The sequence below is a fragment of the Acanthisitta chloris genome, unplaced genomic scaffold, assembly GCF_000695815.1.
Source record: "Acanthisitta chloris isolate BGI_N310 unplaced genomic scaffold, ASM69581v1 scaffold3364, whole genome shotgun sequence".
NCBI lineage: Eukaryota > Metazoa > Chordata > Aves > Passeriformes > Acanthisittidae > Acanthisitta > Acanthisitta chloris.
In genome coordinates this window covers 16,612-34,181 of record NW_008668589.1, presented here as the reverse complement: position 1 = coordinate 34,181, position 17,570 = coordinate 16,612, and the positions used below count along the sequence as shown (strand labels likewise).

Sequence of the window (17,570 nt, the reverse complement as noted above, 5' to 3'; positions counted from 1 at the left end):
GAATGCAGGCAAGCTGCTTGAGAGGAAATCCTCAGCATTCCAGTGTTGTGCTTATTGGTATTTTTATGGGTTATCCGCTGGGAGATTTGGTCACTTGGATGTTTGCTTTGCTGTTCTCTGGAATCCTACCTAGTCTTTAGCAGGGGGAAATAAGGATGCTCAATGCCCCATCCAACCTGGCCTTGAACATCCCCCATCCCTGGTGTTCAAGCATCCTGGTCTAGGATGCTTGGCCTACGGCAAGGGAATTGGAACTGGATTATCTATAAGGTCCCTTTCAACTCAACCTGTTCTATGGTTCTGTTCTATAATCTATGCTACCAAAACAGGTTGGCTCAAATGACCCAGAGATCCAGAAGAAAGCAAGTAGAAAATATGAATGGAAAAAAATAATTCCTGCACTCTAAACAATATGTAAGACAAAAGGAAAAATAAAGACATCAAGATGATTCCTAACACGTTTCTATTTTCATCTGTTTTCAGCAGTACAAATTTTCACCAAAACACCCAAAGATTATTGGAGTATTTTGGGGGTGTTAACTTTTCTGCAATGCAGTAAATACTAATAACTAACTTAGATGAAGAGTTTTGTGAACTTCTGAGCTTAAACTAGGTCTGCATTTTGAGCTCTCTTCCATGTCTTCCTTGGTAGTAACACGTTACTTTCCTATAGTGAAGCAAAATTTTAATCCGACATTGTTTGTGGATCAGTCTGGTAGTGTTTATTTTCTTCTCTAGATTCTGTGTGAAATAAAAGTTTGTTTAATGATGGGGATAGGGGAGATGAAGGACATTGCGAACTATGAAGATGAGAATTGTATTTTGTCATTTTGTTAATGTATTTGATCACTTTTAATAATCTGGAGTTCTGAAAAGTCTAGAGGTCAGGTGTGGAGGAGGTTCAAATTTATCTTCTTTTTCACAATGATGTAATTTTAAAGTCTTTGATATTTGGCAACTACATTTTGAAGTTTCAGCCTCTTGACTTCATCTTTTTGTGGAGTCCCAGAAAGCTTATATGTCTTATCTAATTTTTTTAAGATGAAATGTGCTTTAAAGTGTGAGAAAGTCTGTGGGTGTTTTGGGCAAAAGGTCAGTAGTTGTGAGAGAAGTGATTTTGCCCCTCTACTCTGCTTTTGTGAAGACCCTACCTGGAGCTCTGCATCCAGATCTTGAGTCCTCAGCACAGGAAAGATGTGCACCTGCTGGTATGGGTCCAGAGGAGGGCCACAAAGATGATAAGAGAGACGGAACACCTCTACTGTGAGGAAGGGCTGAGAGAGCTGGGACAGTTCAGCCTGGAGAGGAGGAAGTGCCAGGGAGATCTTATATCACCTTCTGGTGCCTAAAGGGGTCTACAAGAAAGCTGGGGACAGACTTGCACAGTCTTGTTGTGATTGGGCAAGGGTTAGTGATTGTAAACTAAAAGAGTGTAGATTCAGGTTAGACCTAAGGAAGAAATTTTTTATGATGAGGGTGGCGAGGCACTGGAAGAGGTTCCCCAGAAAGGTTGTGGATGCCGCATCCCTAGCAATGTTCAAGGCCAGGTTGGATGGGCCTTTGAGCCACCCGGTCTAGGGGAAAGTATCCCTGCACATGGCAGGGGTTTTGGACTCGATGACCTTTAAAGATCCCTTCCAACCCAAACCGTTCTGTGATTCTATGATTGCTCTGTGAATTAGAGACCTCTGAAACAAACCTGTAGGGAGCATGTGTTTCCCTTCTATCATTTGACAGGTATATCTCCCAACTGCTCCTTTTGGCTGCAGTTGAAAGGAGTTGATAGCATGCTTTAGCTTTTAAGGTGTGTTGTTGTTAGTGTGTTGAGATTATTTTATTTGCATATATGCATCTGTGCAGAGTTCTTTTTTTTCCCCCCATAGAATCTTTAAAATGCTGTCCTTATTTTATTTGCATATATGCATCTGTGATGAGTTTGGTTTTTTTCCCACATAGAATCTTTAAAATGCTGTCTTTACAAATAAACAAAACCAAAATCCCCCAACATTTTGGGACACGTTATTATAGCACGTAGCATAATGTTTTGATGTTAGTCGAGGAAAGTCTTCCAATTTCCTTGCTTGCTCGAATGTTTATCTATTTTATAACGAGAGCACACAGAACTTGTGTGACCCCTGATCTTTTAATTTCCTGGTTTCGCTGTTTGTATAGTGGGTTTGTTTTAATCCAATCTAATTGGACTACATAATGCCAAAGATTTATTAGCTCATTATAGCAATGACTGGACACTTAAATATTTATTTGAAGTTTTCTGGCTTGTAACACTGTTTTTGTTTTGATTTCAGAATGCTCTCTTTAGTTGTATTAACAGAAATGAAAGTAAGTATATAATGAATGGTTTGTTTTGTTTTTCTTTTATATCATTCTATCCTTTTTTCTCTAAAATGTAGGAAATTCTGTGGGTGTACATATAGACAAACACGTGGATTCAGTTCCATAGAAGGAACCACATGCATAGCCTTACTCAAGAGATGAAGGGCTGTTCATGTCATTTATACTAGAAGTAGTTCTCAAGAATTACTATGTATATTTAACAGCATATCAAAGATGGGTGAATCACAATAGCATCTATCTGTTTTTTTGAATGATAATGCTCTCATAGTTATTTGTTTGCTATGAATATTTCTCTAATTCAATTGTAGGACAAGTCTGGTTACCTTAAATAAGAGCAAAACAGCTGAAGATAAGATTCAGCTGGCTTGCTGGTGTCTTGAACTTGAGTTCAAGGCAGCTTGAGCAACTTTTTTCTCCTGCCAAACCAGCAAACACAGTTTGGCTAGTTACAGGTATTTCCAGTCATTCAGTAGACAGAGATATTTTAATAGAGCACAGAATTTCTTCTTTTTTTTTTTCCCCCAGTAATACTTTGATCATCACTGTGTGCTGTACAGTCATGCTCATTTCTTGACTTCTGTACATAAGAACCCATAGATTGTCTGTTGTTTGTTTGCTTCCCCAGTGGGGTCAGTCTGTTGCAGTTATGCAGGTCATCATACAAACTGCCGTGAATATTGTCAAGCAATTTTTCGGACAGACTCTTCTCCTGGTCCTTCACAAATTAAAGCAGTTGAAAATTACTGTGCATCTATTAGCCCTCAGCTTATACACTGTGTGAACAACTATACACAGTCATATCCAATGAGGAATCCTACAGATAGTAAGTATAAAAAAAAATAATTATCCTTTACTGACATTATAAAAGGTACCAAAAAATGTTTGAGGAGTGTATGTGCTTTTTATATAAAATGTGTTATTGTGTAAGTCTATTGTGTAAATTGTATTCCTGCATTTCTATATTATAACTGTAATTATATGAATTTATACAATGATAACTTTTAGGTTTAGGAGCATTATTGATTTTTATTTCTTTTAAAATTTTACATAGTGGGGTTTTTTTCAGGTTGATTCTGTATGCATTTAAGAGAACCAATGTTCTTTGAGAATCTTTGGAGGGGAGAGCACCTCTTCATAACACTTTCTCTCAGAGGGCTGTTATGCCATGCATCTTGGTTGTTGTATGCTCCATCATTTACTATTTTAATTTTGTAACAGGTTTGTATTGCTGTGATAGAGCAGAAGACTATGCGTGTCAGACTGCTTGTAAAAGAATTCTAATGTCAATGAAAACAGAGCTTGAAATTGTTGATGGACTTATAGAAGGCTGTAAAACAATGCCTCTCCCTCAGGATCCACTTTGGCAATGTTTTCTTGAGAGTTCAAGATCTGTTCATCCAGGAGTCACTGTGCACCCTCCACCTTCAACAGGCCTCGATGGAGCTAAGCTCCATTGCTGTTCTAAAGCAAATTCTTCCACATGTAGGTCAGTATCTCTCTGCCTTCATTTCCAGTTTTGAAGGTGCTTCAGAATTTGGCTGATGTCAGGCCTTTGCCTGAATCTTTCTGTGTACATCACGTAGAAAGTCCTAGAATTCTTAGAAAAAATACTGTTTTAGGTAATCAGATGGTAATCTGTTAGGTAATCTGTTCTGTCCAATACTTCCTTTGTATCTCAAAAAAACCCACTTCTGTAAGAGAAATAAACCTTTGCTCACATTTGGCACTGGCTTACTGTAGCAGACACAGTAAGTTGATGAAATCTATACAGTATGTGTGGTCAGAATTGCCAGTATTGCAGCCTCTGGTTAAGAGGTTTTGACCAGATGCTAAACAGACAAGGGGACAGTGAGCTGGACAAACTCTCAAGTAGCTGTTTGCTGCTTGTGAAATCCTTAGCAGTATTCCTTACTAGATGCTCTTCTGATTTTTGTCAATGAAAAATGACTTAGGTTATTTAGTAATTAAATAAGAGGACTAACTATTCTCACAGATAAAAACCCAAAGGTTTTCAGCCAATAGTTGCATGTTTGCAAATAACTGTTACTGAAGCATTTTTAGTTCAGGGTGGTTTTCTGTCTACTTAAAAACAGATGATGCACTTCAACTGCATCAGCAGGTCTAAAGACGTTGCAAGCATTGATTTTTTTTTTTTGAGTTGTTATTTCCTTTTGTATCAAGGTTTCCAGTAACAAAACAACAGATCCTGAATGCAATAAGATCTTTTGGTAGTGCAGCCCTGAAGTTACTTTCTTTCTTAGAACACTGGAGCATGGGACAGTTGACAAAATATTTTAGTTGCTTGCATTGACAATAAGTTCTAAAAATGGATTCTTCCATCAAGTTTTCAATATTCAGGAGGTTTAATAGGACAGTGAAGTCTCATAGCTTCAGTTGGGATGGGAAGGGTCATAGTTTGTAGGATATTACACTGAATCAAGTAAGTTGGGTATTGCTAACCCCAGTAAACATCTCAAACAAAAGCAGCACATGGTACCCCAGTTTCAAACAGAAGGGCAAAAGAAGGAATGTATTTTGCTTGACAGGCATTTCTGTAGGAGGAGAAGGTGTGACTTGAAGCTGGAGGATGGGATTAGAAGTTGTTCATTATGATGTCAACCTAGATTTATTACAAGTAGAAGTAGCTGTGCTAGTTCTCACTTCAAAGTTTTCAGTTCAGGTTTCCCGCTGTTACAGTTTTATAGGCTATTGCAGTTTTATACTCTGAAGTCCTTCAGTCTCACTAGCTTAGATTTGCTAGCATTCTGAAGCAAAATGGAAACTTTAGAAAACGTGAAGTGGGTTTACTTGCTTTGAGCACGTTTGGACACCCTTGCAGATTTTATGGGTTCTAACACAATCTTCTATGGTGAGTGTAGTCTGTTGTGATCAGCAAAGAAACTATAGGCTCTGCTATGTCTGAATGGCTGCTGGTCTTTTAATTTTATTTTCTTCCATCTTTTCAGAGAGCTCTGCACTAAACTTTATAGCACGAGCTGGGGCAATTCACAGAGCTGGCAAGAATTTGATCGCTTTTGTGAGTATAATGCAGTTGAAGTTTCCATGTTGACCTGTTTAGCAGATGTACGAGAACCTTGTCAGCTGGGCTGTAGAAATCTTACTTACTGCACTAATTTTAATAACAGGTAGGAGAGAGACACTGAATATTTTATAAAGGAATTCCTGTGCTATGATTTCAAAAATAGAATAAAATGTTTTTCAGACTTATTTTTGAGATTGTATGTAGCTGTCTTTCTGCAAATATGTTTTTAGCTAATTTAAAAATAAAGAGTTTTTCTTGAGGATGAACTTTTGGAAATGAATTTAACAACTGGTATAACAAAACTTACAAGAATAAAAGCTAACCCATGAACTTGTAAAATGTCACTATGTATTAGCAGCATATTCCCTTGTCTTACTGTATAGACAAGTAAGCCATGATTACTGGAATATTGTGTGTTGTAAATAAGGTAAAAGTGCTTGTTAAATTTACATGTTACTCATTTTCAAAATTCCTTTTGCAGGGATATTTCTGTGGGTTTGTACTGTATAGGACAAAATGCATGGTTTAAAAGTGGTATCTGAATTAGTAATTGCGAGGTTACAAATTAAATAGCTAAAGTTTCCAAAAAAAGTTAAAATTTTGTTAGCCATTAGAGATCACTGGCTTTTTTTTTTTTTAATAATACTAAGCAGTTGCATGAGTGTTATATGAGTAGTAGAATCACATATGTTATAGGTGCAGCCTGGGAAAATATAAATGATAAATCGTCTTACATTAGTGATTCACCAGGAAACATTCACAGAGATATTTGTGATATCTAAGATATTTGCTCATAAGTCAACTTCAGGTAAAAATAATTTATGTGATATTTTCTTTACGAGGCAGAGGTGAGAAGGGAGTTTCAGCCTTGAGTGTTAAAGAGCTTGTTTTCCTTAAAGACAAACTTCATTTTGATCTTGCTTAGCTATGGAAGGGATTAATTCTTACATGCCACAAAAAACAAGCCATATCAAGGTTGTAGAATACATATGGTGAAAGGTAAAATGTGTGTTATGTTCTTTTTGTTGTATACATGCCATATCTTAACTTCTTCTTTTAAGACCAACAGAACTTTTTAGGAGCTGCAATACTCAGTCAGACCAGGGAGCCATGAATGACATGAAGCTGTGGGAAAAAGGGAGTATTAAGATGCCATTTATAAATATTCCTGTGCTTGATATTAAAAAATGCCAACCAGAAATGTGGAAGGCAATTGCCTGCTCCCTGCAGATTAAACCGTGCCACAGCAAATCTAGAGGAAGTATTATCTGCAAGTAAGTACTGTGGGGGAAAGGAAAAAAAACCTGAAGGTTCTAGTAAGGATTTTAATGAGAGCTAAAAAGCTGCTGTAGGACTGTTTGGTCTGTGGTAGGAAAATATGGCAAGGCAAACATGGAAGGAATATGAACTTGCATAATTGCCACTGCTTGAATCTCCATCACTGTAAATGGAAGATGCTTGCCTGTTAATGAGATGGATGTATGTGCTTGCATTGTAAAGTGGATTTATTGTTTGGGGTTTTTGGCTCTCTGTGGTGTTTGAAATCTTGGCTCTTTTTTTGGTTTTGGGACCTACTTGTGATTTTCAGCTGACAGAAAGGTCTGAAAAAACCCAAGTTTATTTTAAAAAAAAAAATTCTGAAGGTTGGTGATTGGGTAGAAAGAGAGCAGTTAATAGTTAAGTACAGGCAGTGAGGTAGAGTTCAACCCATCTTAAACATTAGTAAATCAAAGAAATGCTTGGTCTTGGAAGACCCATGCATATGATGCCATATAAAACAAAGCTCATCAAGCTCTAAATTGAGGAGTAAGTGCAGTGTTGTATTGAAATGTAAGCAGTAGTTTCTTTGTGTGACAGATTTATTCCTCCCCAGTTTGTAAACTGTCCTAAATAAACACTGCTGTGAGGCAGAAGGGGAATGTTGTGGAATCAGGGAAGGGAATAATGTAGAAAGAAATCTCTTTCATACAAGACCTTTTTTCTTCAAGTAGTGTTCATGAAATTCTGTTTCTTTACTTATCTGAAGATCAGATTGTGTGGAAATACTGAAGAAGTGTGGAGATCATAATAAATTCCCTGAAGGCCACTCAGCTGAGAGTATTTGTGAGCTCTTATCTCCAACAGATGACTTGGAGAACTGTATACCATTGGATACATACCTAAGTAAGTATCAACATACCTATGCAGCAAAATTAGAAACCAAGATACTTGGAATGCTTCCTATTGCTTTTAATAATTTTCTTTATTTCTTCAAGTAAAATTGTATTGAATGTGAAACAGCTTGTTCAGCGTATTAGAGAAAATTGGACTTTTCAAGTTGCCATAGCATTTATTCCTTCTTGTATTGGGTGTATGTGGCAAGGTTGTTTTGGTAGCAGTGGAGGCTGCAAGGGCTGTATGGAAATATGTCAGAGACTGCACTGTGCCAAACAGCTGAGCCAAGCATGTGGTGCCTCTGTGAAAATTTAAGAAATCACAGAAAAGTGCCAGGCAGGTGGAGGAGAAGGGAAGAGGAATTGGAATAACCAAAACCCCAAATTAATCCTCGGGGCAGTAGAGCATGTATGTAGTAGGTATCTGAAAGAATAAAGTTTTTGTGGTTCTGTTTTCTTCTGGTATGTTTCTCCCTCAGCATGGAAAAAAAAATTCCCTTTCGGTTCTAGGCTTCATTTAAATACATCTTTATATTTATTCTTTTTTTGGTAGGATTTAGACCTTTTTTAGCCTGATAAGATTTATCTGGTTTAGACCTTCTTCCAAATTAAATGTTGGTATTTCTTTCTCAGAATCCCAGAAGCTCTGAAAATAGTAACATTTTGATTAGTCAAAGCAATTGAAAGCATGCCTCAATAAATAAATTGCTCCCAGAGAGACAAAGTATTGAAGCTTTGGGCTGTTCTTTCCATTTAGTTGCTGCTTTCCCGTATTGTCTTCCCTTTCTTGTAACAGGAGAAGATTAACTAACGAGTTAAAGGGAAATCAGAAGCAAACCCTGGTCAATGATAGCAAACTTGGTTAAACATCAGGTGTACTAGAAACCTAATTTGTTAGTCATTGACTATGGGACTGCCAGCATTGTCAGTTTGTATTTTTGTCATATAGAGAAAATTACTGGGGAAACAAAATGGAGGAAATACAGTTTGCATGTGAAGGATCATCTGGGTCATTATTTCCAGGACTGAGGACTAAACTAGTGAAATAAGTTAACTACCTTGTCATGTCAAGCTTTTAAAATTATAATTTAAAAAAAATGAAAAGCTTTCACAGAATTGTCAAAAGTATTATTTTAGTGGATGTAAGATGCTTTACTGAAGGAAAATAAGCCTCATTTAAATCAGTACAGATGCTGTATATTCTGTTTTCAGGCCCAAGTTCTTTAGGTAACATTGTAGAAGATGTTACACATCCATGTAATCCAAACCCATGTGCAGCTAACCAGTTATGTGAAGTAAATAGAAAAGGATGTCAATCTGGAGAACTGTGTCTTCCATATCTGTGTGTGCCAGGTAAGGACTTTTGGACTTCTCTCTACCTGAATTTTGGTGATAAACATATGCTACTGAAATTTCGTTGAAGGTTTAAAAGTGAATTGCTGTGTCATGGTATAAGCTCAGTCAGCACCTAAGTACCACACAGCTGCTCACTCACTTTCTGCTCTAGCCCCCTGCCCCAACCTGGGGAGCAGAATCACAAAAAAGGTGAAACCCATGGGTTGAGAAGAGAACAGTACAATAATTGAAATAAAGGTAATGGTTGTGATGATGATGATGATGAAAAAGGACATTAACAAAGGAATAAACCCCAAGAGAATGTACCCTACCATTGCCCACCACCTGCTGACTGATGCCCAGCCTGTCCTTCAGCAGCAATCAGTCCCTCATGGCCAACCAAGGATGTCTGGAGATGCAGCAGGAACAGTGGACTGCATTTCTGTTTCTACTCCGTTCAGTGATACTTTTAATGTAATTGTACCTCACCAGAAAGATACTTGTGGTTGTTTCAGAACTGCTTTTTTAGAGCATAGGCATTATCTAACTTCTGCACCGTGTGTGTGAGCTGGATAGAGAGCCTCAGGCAGAATGAGTTTCAGCTACCTAACTTTGAAGTGGCAGGATTGGATGGTGTTGATAACAAGGGTCAAATCTACAAAAGGAGGTGTGAGACTCTTCGATGTCCAGCTTCTACAACCCTTATATTGTTCTACCCTAGGCACTGGTAGTACTTGCCACAATTTTTCTTCTTTCTTTAAAGTAAGAGGTATAATTCAGTGACGTGAGGGATCACATGTGTTTCTGGAAGCAGAGAGGAAAGTTAGCATTTGGGGACTGCTTGAGTGCATGTGATGAGAGACTGAGCGAGTGAGTGACACTGATTTTTAAACTGAACTGCATGAAGCAGCCTCCCTTGTAGAGGAAGTGATAAAGAACATTGCCAGAACAGTCTCACATCCGTTCCCTGTGCCTCTTTTGTTCCAGCAGTTCTGTGGCTGATCACAGTTTCTCCAGTGGTTTTTAATTACAAAGAGGAAAATTGGGTTTTGCTTCATTCGTGTATCTGCTGTGCTTGTGCTCTTTTACAAGCAAGGATAGACTTCAGCTTGTTCTTTGTGTGAGCCTGGGGACATTGCTTTGGTTATGACCCTTACGAAATAGTTTTGAATGACTTTCACAGCAAGTGAAGACAATACAACCTCTATTAGTAACAACGCTCAGCTTTTCAGGAAAACAAAGTCATCTGAAAACAGGCCCACACAGAGCTTTTGAGGAGACAGTTTAGTTCCTCTAAAGGTTGGAAGTGAACCTTCTGTTTGAGTTCAGTAATTTTATTGCTTGAAAATTACAGGAGACTTGTTGCAATTCGCCACTTCTGGGGTTATTTTAATCTCTTTATTATCTTTCCTTGCAATTTTTGAAATAATTTTTCTTAATTTCCATTCTTTCTTTTTAAATCCACTTTTACTGCTTTTTCTCCATTTCTTTTCTCTCCACATCTACTTGTCAGAGTCCTTCAGTGTTCACTTAAGAGGTACAGTTAGGGAAGGAAGGCACAATAAAGTATGTGAGAGAAAGGAAATGACAGTGCTTTGCTCATGAGACCCTTTAATTCATATTCTGTATTGGAGAGAGTGAAGCATATGTGGTATTTGTCATATAATATACATTTCATGCTACAGCAGAACTGTGGAAAGATAAAATACTTCAGAATTGTTGGAATTACAAGTCTTTTTCTCTAAAGTAACATTTTCACAGGTACTTCAGAACATTGCCTCAAGCAAAATCCCTGTTTCTGCAACTTATTGCCTCTGAAATGAGTGAATTTGTTTAAATAGCAAGAAGAAGGCTGCTCTAGGAAAATCTTAGCTTTTTCATAAATCAAAGACTAATAGTTGATTTTGGTAGTAGTGCTTGCCAAAGTATTTACTAAATGTGAGCGGAAATTTCTCCTTCTATACAGGCTGCAAACTGGGAGAAGCCTCTGATTTTATTGTCCGTCAAGGTACACTTATCCAGGTTCCATCTTCAGCTGGTGATGTTGGTTGTTACAAGATTTGTACCTGTGGACACAGTGGATTGCTAGAAAACTGCATGGAAATGCATTGTGTTGACCTCCAAAAATCATGCATTGTTGGAGGACAAAGAAAAAGTAAGTATTCGAGCAGTAACATGTACAGCACCTGCTCCTTCAGTAATGAATTTTGACATGCATAGGGAGACACACAGGATCTGAGTGGGGAGTTTATCAGAAAACACAAAAGTTAGTGTTTGCTTCCCTGTATATAATACTTGGTTAATTCTTGTGTATGCTGGAGGGTTCCATTATTGGAATCAGTACTGAACTCTCTCTGTCTCAACCAATCAAAGTCCTGCATGAAGAATGTTCTCGATACACCTGTGTTTTTTGGCCTGGGGTGGTTTCTTTACTAGGTCCAAATGGTTTAGGGGGTTTGGTTTCAGTTTGGGTTTGTTGAGGTTTTTTCCTCATCCATGGATTTTAAATGCATGTTGAAAAATAAAATCAGAAACTTTTGTGGTGAGCTACAGCCTTTGGAAAGAAGTTCTGCATATTAAGACGTGTGCCTAAAATATGTCTTTTTTTTTTTCTTTTTTTTTTGCCTCTTTTTTTTGGTGGTGTTTGCAAGGGATTCCTTCTAATTTAAAGCTTGATAGTTTGTTTCATCTGCTTCCTCCTAGTTCATGAGATTCATCCTAGTTCTTGAGTTGAAGAAGCAGATGATTGTTACCTATTTGCCTCTTCTTTTAGGCTTCTGACATAATCCTCACAGCTTTCTGGGTTTTTCTCCAAGCCAATTCCTATTCTATTTTAATCATTCCTTATATATGAGAACAGTTGTATACTTTTGATCATGTATGTTACCCTTCTGTTTACCATTTTCTAGTTCTTACATTTTCTTTTGAAGTGGGAGCTGGAGCTTCATGCACTGTTGACAATGCTAGTGCTCAATCATGTCATAGCAAAATTATGTTCCTTTCATAGTTATTCTGGACATTGTCTCTTTTTGGCAACAAATTCTATTGAGGTCATGCTTTCACAGAGCTGTCTGTTTTGACACCATGGTCCAGCTCTTAAGTGGAAATAGTCAGCTCACAGCTCATTGTGTGAATTGTAGAGAATCACTTCATGTTCAGTACTATGAATTTCCTCTGCTGTGCTCGTTCCTAGTTGCTCAGTGTGGTGAGACTTTTCTTGCAGGTCTTCATTATTTGGTCCTTTGTACCTTAACGTTATCAATAGACTTTGTCAAGTAAATACTTGCATTTGTTTTTTGGATCACATATAAATATGTTGGACAGAACAGCCCCTGCATGGATCATGGAGACTTCTCCAGTGACCTTTCTCATTGTCCATTTATTCTATTTCTCATTTATCCGTGTGAGCACCATTTTCCCCGTCTCTACTTTTCTTTTTCCTTGAAAGTCTTTGTTAAAGAGCTATGACATGTCTGTTGGGTATTGTTCATCAACCTGATTTTCTGTTGTCCACATGCTTATTGACTCCTTCAGATAATTCTAAAAGATTTCATTTGTGAATTGCACAAAAACTGCTTCTTCTTCATCAACCTGATTTTCTGTTGTCCACGTGCTTATTGACTCCTTCAGATAATTGTAAAAGGTTTCATTTGTGAATTGCACAAAAACTGATCCTTTCCCTCAGTGTGTCATACCATTTGTAAGCACAAAATGAAGTTTACCTACCTTTATTATCCACATATCCCTTTAAAAGAGTGTGTATGTTTTAGCCATTTGCATTGGCATCCAAACCCTGAGGAGGTTTAAAGCACGAGGTTTGAATAAGATTGCAGATATTTCACAGCTGAGTTTATTTGGAATTTTTTGGTGAATATCTTCTAGACTTGCACAGTTGTTGGCATTTGTCTGTCCACCAGCTGCTCCTGAGGCAGATTCTTTAACACAGTGCCTGTGAAAAATGAATTCAGCTTAGATTTTTAGCACGGGCAGCCACGCTGATCAGCACAGAGAGAAATTACTGGCACCCGCTGCATTGACATAAACATGAACAGCCCAAACATGTGGCCCAAACCTGTTCCTGTCCTGCTGCTGATCAGATGTGGAGCCTGCTAATGAAACACATGCACACAGAGCAGCGTTCTGTCCAAATGAATGGTTTCCCCAGTCGTTGTCCCCCAGATGCTGGTGACTCATGGCATCTGGACCCATGAGCTCCCAAGGTTTGTGTTTCCAATCCAGTGGCTGGCACACACAACTCTTATCCTACTTAGTGATTCATCCAGCTTGAGGTTTGTTAGTACTCACGCATGTATTCGGAGTAGGAAGCACACTCATAAAAAGGTTAAAAATAGGATTGGATAAAAGTATAGGATAGGTTGTGCTGATGAAGCACAGGGTGCAGTGAGAGGCATACTGTCCAGCTATGTGTCTACACTCAGCCATTCCCTTTTTCCACTTTTTCTGCTGCTTTCTCACGCATCTTCCTGCTTTTTTCATCTTAATTCCTCTTTTTCCTCATTTTTGGTCCTTCCACTAAATATCCCATGCTAAGTTTAGCACAATCCCAAAATTCTCTTCCTTTGGCATCACATAATAAATCCGATACCCTTTTAGGCAATAATGTTGCTTTAGTTTGTGTAGCATTCTGGAGAGGTAGTTTGTTCCTACTGAGTGGTGTTGGTAGGTTTCACACCAAGAACATTGGTTTCAAAAAAGTGTTTAAAGGACTGTTTTGCTAATGTGTACAAACACATTAGAAATAGACAATTGTCATACTTCACTCTGCACTTGGGTTTCTTTGAAACATTCATAGCCTGCAGTTAAGTAGCCTATGCCTTTCAGAAAAAAAACTACTTTTTTTTTTTTTACATTAAAATTAAATAAGAATTATAGTTTAGCATATTAATCAGTGGGACTAAGATATGCCTAAAAACAAACATGTAGGCAAATTCATGATCAGAAAAAAAACTACTTTTTTTTTTTTTACATTAAAATTAAATAAGAATTATAGTTTAGCATATTAATCAGTGGGACTAAGATATGCCTAAAAATAAACATGAAGGCAAATTCATTGTGATGTTCAACGTGTATAGAACACTGTGGTTTGTCAAAGTCTTCAGGATAGTGGCTCTAGGCCTCCTGCTGATTTCCTTCTGCCAGGTAACTGTAAGATGAACAGCTTTTCATTTTAACAATTAAAGAATGCTAACTATCTATCTCCTTCTTGACTTACTTTTAAATTATTAATTTTCAAGATAACTTTCCTCTTACTGTTTAGAGATTACATTGATGTGGGTGACAAGGATTAATTGGGTTGTACCTAATCTGACAGTCAAAAGAGTTGAAAGAGATGTGACAAGTGATGCTTCTTCTCTGTATTGAGAGCTTTAAACGTGTATTTTTGTCATGCAAACTGGCACTGTAATCTTTGGGAAAGAAAACAAAATAAAAAGCTTCTATTAAGATAGGGAAAAATCTTACAAAATGTCTTGCATATAAAATGGAGTCTGTGCCGAGCTGTGACCTGTCTGCAGTTGAGGTCTTTGAATCAGTCAGCAAGCAAGAGATTTTCTGCTAGTAAACAGTTACATATTTCAGCACTGGGCATTGTTTAGTGCCTATAAATCACCTCTTTTAAAATACTGTCAGGCTGACATTCTAAGCATAACTAAAGCAAGTCAAAGATGCCTAATAATTCCAAGATAACTGAGTTATTTTTTATATCTTGTGATAAGAAAGAGTTCTTTTCACATTAAGTAAATCATAAGAAGGAAAGCACTTGTTGCAGCTACATATGTCACAAACATAATTTTTGGGTTGTGAACAAAACCCTGAAATCATGAAAGAGTAGGTAATTGGGATATTTCTTTCTCACAAAAGATACCAAGCAGAGCTAGTTAATCAATTGTACAATTATTTTTATCACTCAGGAAAGTCTCCCTACAGCATTCCATGCATTTACAGCTTGGAATCTGGGTTTTGTTTGTTGTTCATCCAAAGAAGATAAAAGTCAGCCAAACATACTTAAAACTTATTCTTTATTGCAAAACTGGTACTATTCACAGATGTGGAACACTGAAAACATCTTAACCTTAGTGATATATTTGACAGGCAGTTATGGAAAGTATCTGGTGAAAGTAGATACTTTTAAAATGCAGTTGATAGCAAATACAGTATTTAAATGGTGACTGAAACCTTTTATGGAGCAAAGAAACATGTTGTTTTTCAGGTTATTGGTGAAAATCACAAAAATGTCTGAAGTTGTATTTATATTTTATGTTTGCACAGTGTACAGCTCTCAGTTGTTCTGGTAACTGGTAGCAACAGAATGTATAACTGGTAGGTATTCAGTAAGTTCTGTCCATTTTAGAAACAAACAAACTACCACAAACCCTAAACCAGACAGCTTCCTCTCTTTTCCATAGTGACTCATTAAGTGTGTGTGGTGATTAACACTTGAGATACTAAGTAATAAAAGATAAAAATTACCCTAAACCAGACAGCTTCCTCTCTTTCCCATAGTGACTTATTAAGTGTGTGTAGTGATTAAGACTTGAGATATTAAGTAACAAAAGAGAAAAACGACTGGCTTCCAAATTCATTAGATGATGTATTGAAAACAAAGAATTAAAAGTTTGCGGTCACCATACGAACTTTTTGCAGTGGCTATATTTAATTGGTTTACATGTCTGTTATAGAAAGCCAGGATTTAGTCATAAAATCTGGACTGTGGTTTTTAAAACCATTCTCCATAAAGCAAGCAACCCTGAATGCTTTATCTGATGTTTTTGTGTTCTGAAATGACTACAGCTAATGAGATGATTGCTGACGATGAGGACAGCTTGCTGTGTGAGGTCTTGGATAGTGAAAGCCAATAATCTTGCAGTTTTCCAGTGGATCTTAAGTTAGTTGCTCTGAAGAATAACCTCTGAAGAGATCCTGTGTTAGACATTATCTTCAAATCTTGAAAATTTTTCTTCTTCCCTCCTGACAAATTCCTTCGTCCTTGAGCGTGCTGTGGTTTAAACAGAGCTTTTTGTGATACAGAGGCTTTCTGTCCCATTCCCTCCAATGATGAGGATTTTCCTTGTGCTCCTGTAATATTTTTCAAAAATTCTAATTCTTAATGTCAACCCTTCGGAAAGACATTAGAGGGAATTGCCTTATTTTGTTATTACTGTTACTACTGTTATGTTTTCCTGAGTATGTGTATTTGTTGATAGTCTTTGATAACCAGTTTGGTTATGGCTGTCGTCAGCATGAATTGATTTTACATAAAATGTACATCACAGTGAAGGGCAGTCAGATGGACAGTTCAGAAAGCCAAACAGGAATTGCTAGACTGTAGAAAAGTTCCCTAAGTTTGAAGTTTGATTCTTAGATTCAGGTCCAAAAAAATTTTCAACTACAGCAATACATTGGCACCTTTACCTCTTGACAAAGGAAAGAAATGAGCACTATACAGAGGAGCTGTGCTTTATGTATGAGACTATGGCTAAAAGTTTAGCAATCTTACGTAAATATAATTTAGGAGAAAAATGTATCTTTACAAAAGCTTTGCCTTTAAAAAAAAAAGTGGAGCTTTCTAGCCAGAATTTATCTACCACTTCTTGTTTTCTTCTGTGTATTTCTTTTTGCAGCTTTAAATTGTTCTTAAAAAACCAACAAACCTAACTTACACAGGCCTTGAAAGCATAAAGGCCTTGCTTCCCTGTTTAACTAATTAATCAAAACCACATGTGAGCAGACTTTTTCTTTCAATGAATAAAACAAAACTTGAAATCTGAAAAAAAAAAAAGGATTAAAATTTCAGTGGGAAAATACTGAAATTTTAGTAGATGTGTAGTACATATGAATATGTAGTCTTCAGGTATATTTACATTAATTGTATGTAATAATTCTTTTATTTTAAGGCCATGGAACATCCTTTAATATAGATTGCAATGTCTGTTCATGTTTTGCTGGAAACTTGATATGTTCTACACGTCAGTGCCTAACTGAGCATAGTTCAGAAGATGAACGTCGGAAGTTTACAGGTGACTTTCCAAACCATGAAAACTGTAAGCTTAATATTTTTAGAGCAAGGATTATCAGCTAAATTCTTTCTACAGTATTAATGGAAAATACCTGATAATTTGTTATTGATATGTTTTTTTAATGATATGCTTTTCTCATCTCGAAACTGCACTGCAGAAAAAACACATACCTCTTGAAAAAAGAGTCAGCACTGAAAAATAAAACCTCAAGTAGTGTGTAAAAATAAGTAGAGACAGAGTAATGCCACTGGGGATGAGATAAGGAGCTTGGGGGAAAATGGAGAAAGCTGAGTAGAATCAGCATGGAGGCAGGGCACAAACTTCCCTTCCTCCTAGTAAGTGCCTGTGTGCTACAGCATTATGTGGGGATGAGATAAGGAGCTTGGGGGAAAATGGAGAAAGCTGAGTAGAATCAGCATGGAGGCAGGGCACAAACTTCCCTTCCTACTAGTAAGTGCTTGTGTGCTACAGCATTACTAAATGACAGGAGGGAGGAAGGGGCTGAAGACACTTTGCTGAAAGGCAAAGGTATCTTAGTGACCTCTTGTCTGAGGTGGTGGATTCACCATCCCTGGAGGTTTTCAGGCTGAGACTGGATGTGGCACTTAGTGCCATGGTCTAGTAACCACAGTAGGGTTGGACTTGATG

General features: G+C 37.3%; 1 protein-coding gene across 1 annotated transcript in view; it reads left to right on the top strand.

The window, feature by feature from the left end:
• Positions 1-17,570, top strand: part of RECK (reversion-inducing-cysteine-rich protein with kazal motifs) — a gene marked incomplete at its 5' end in the record, with an annotated part of 50,808 nt that overhangs the window by 22,712 nt on the left and 10,526 nt on the right. Inside the window, 9 exons of the mRNA XM_009072943.1 lie at positions 2,307-2,340; positions 2,981-3,178; positions 3,574-3,841; positions 5,322-5,501; positions 6,460-6,672; positions 7,425-7,561; positions 8,764-8,904; positions 10,853-11,041; positions 16,800-16,922. Coding sequence (XP_009071191.1) covers positions 2,307-2,340; positions 2,981-3,178; positions 3,574-3,841; positions 5,322-5,501; positions 6,460-6,672; positions 7,425-7,561; positions 8,764-8,904; positions 10,853-11,041; positions 16,800-16,922 — 1,483 coding nt within the window. The remainder of the gene's footprint in view (positions 1-2,306; positions 2,341-2,980; positions 3,179-3,573; positions 3,842-5,321; positions 5,502-6,459; positions 6,673-7,424; positions 7,562-8,763; positions 8,905-10,852; positions 11,042-16,799; positions 16,923-17,570) is intronic.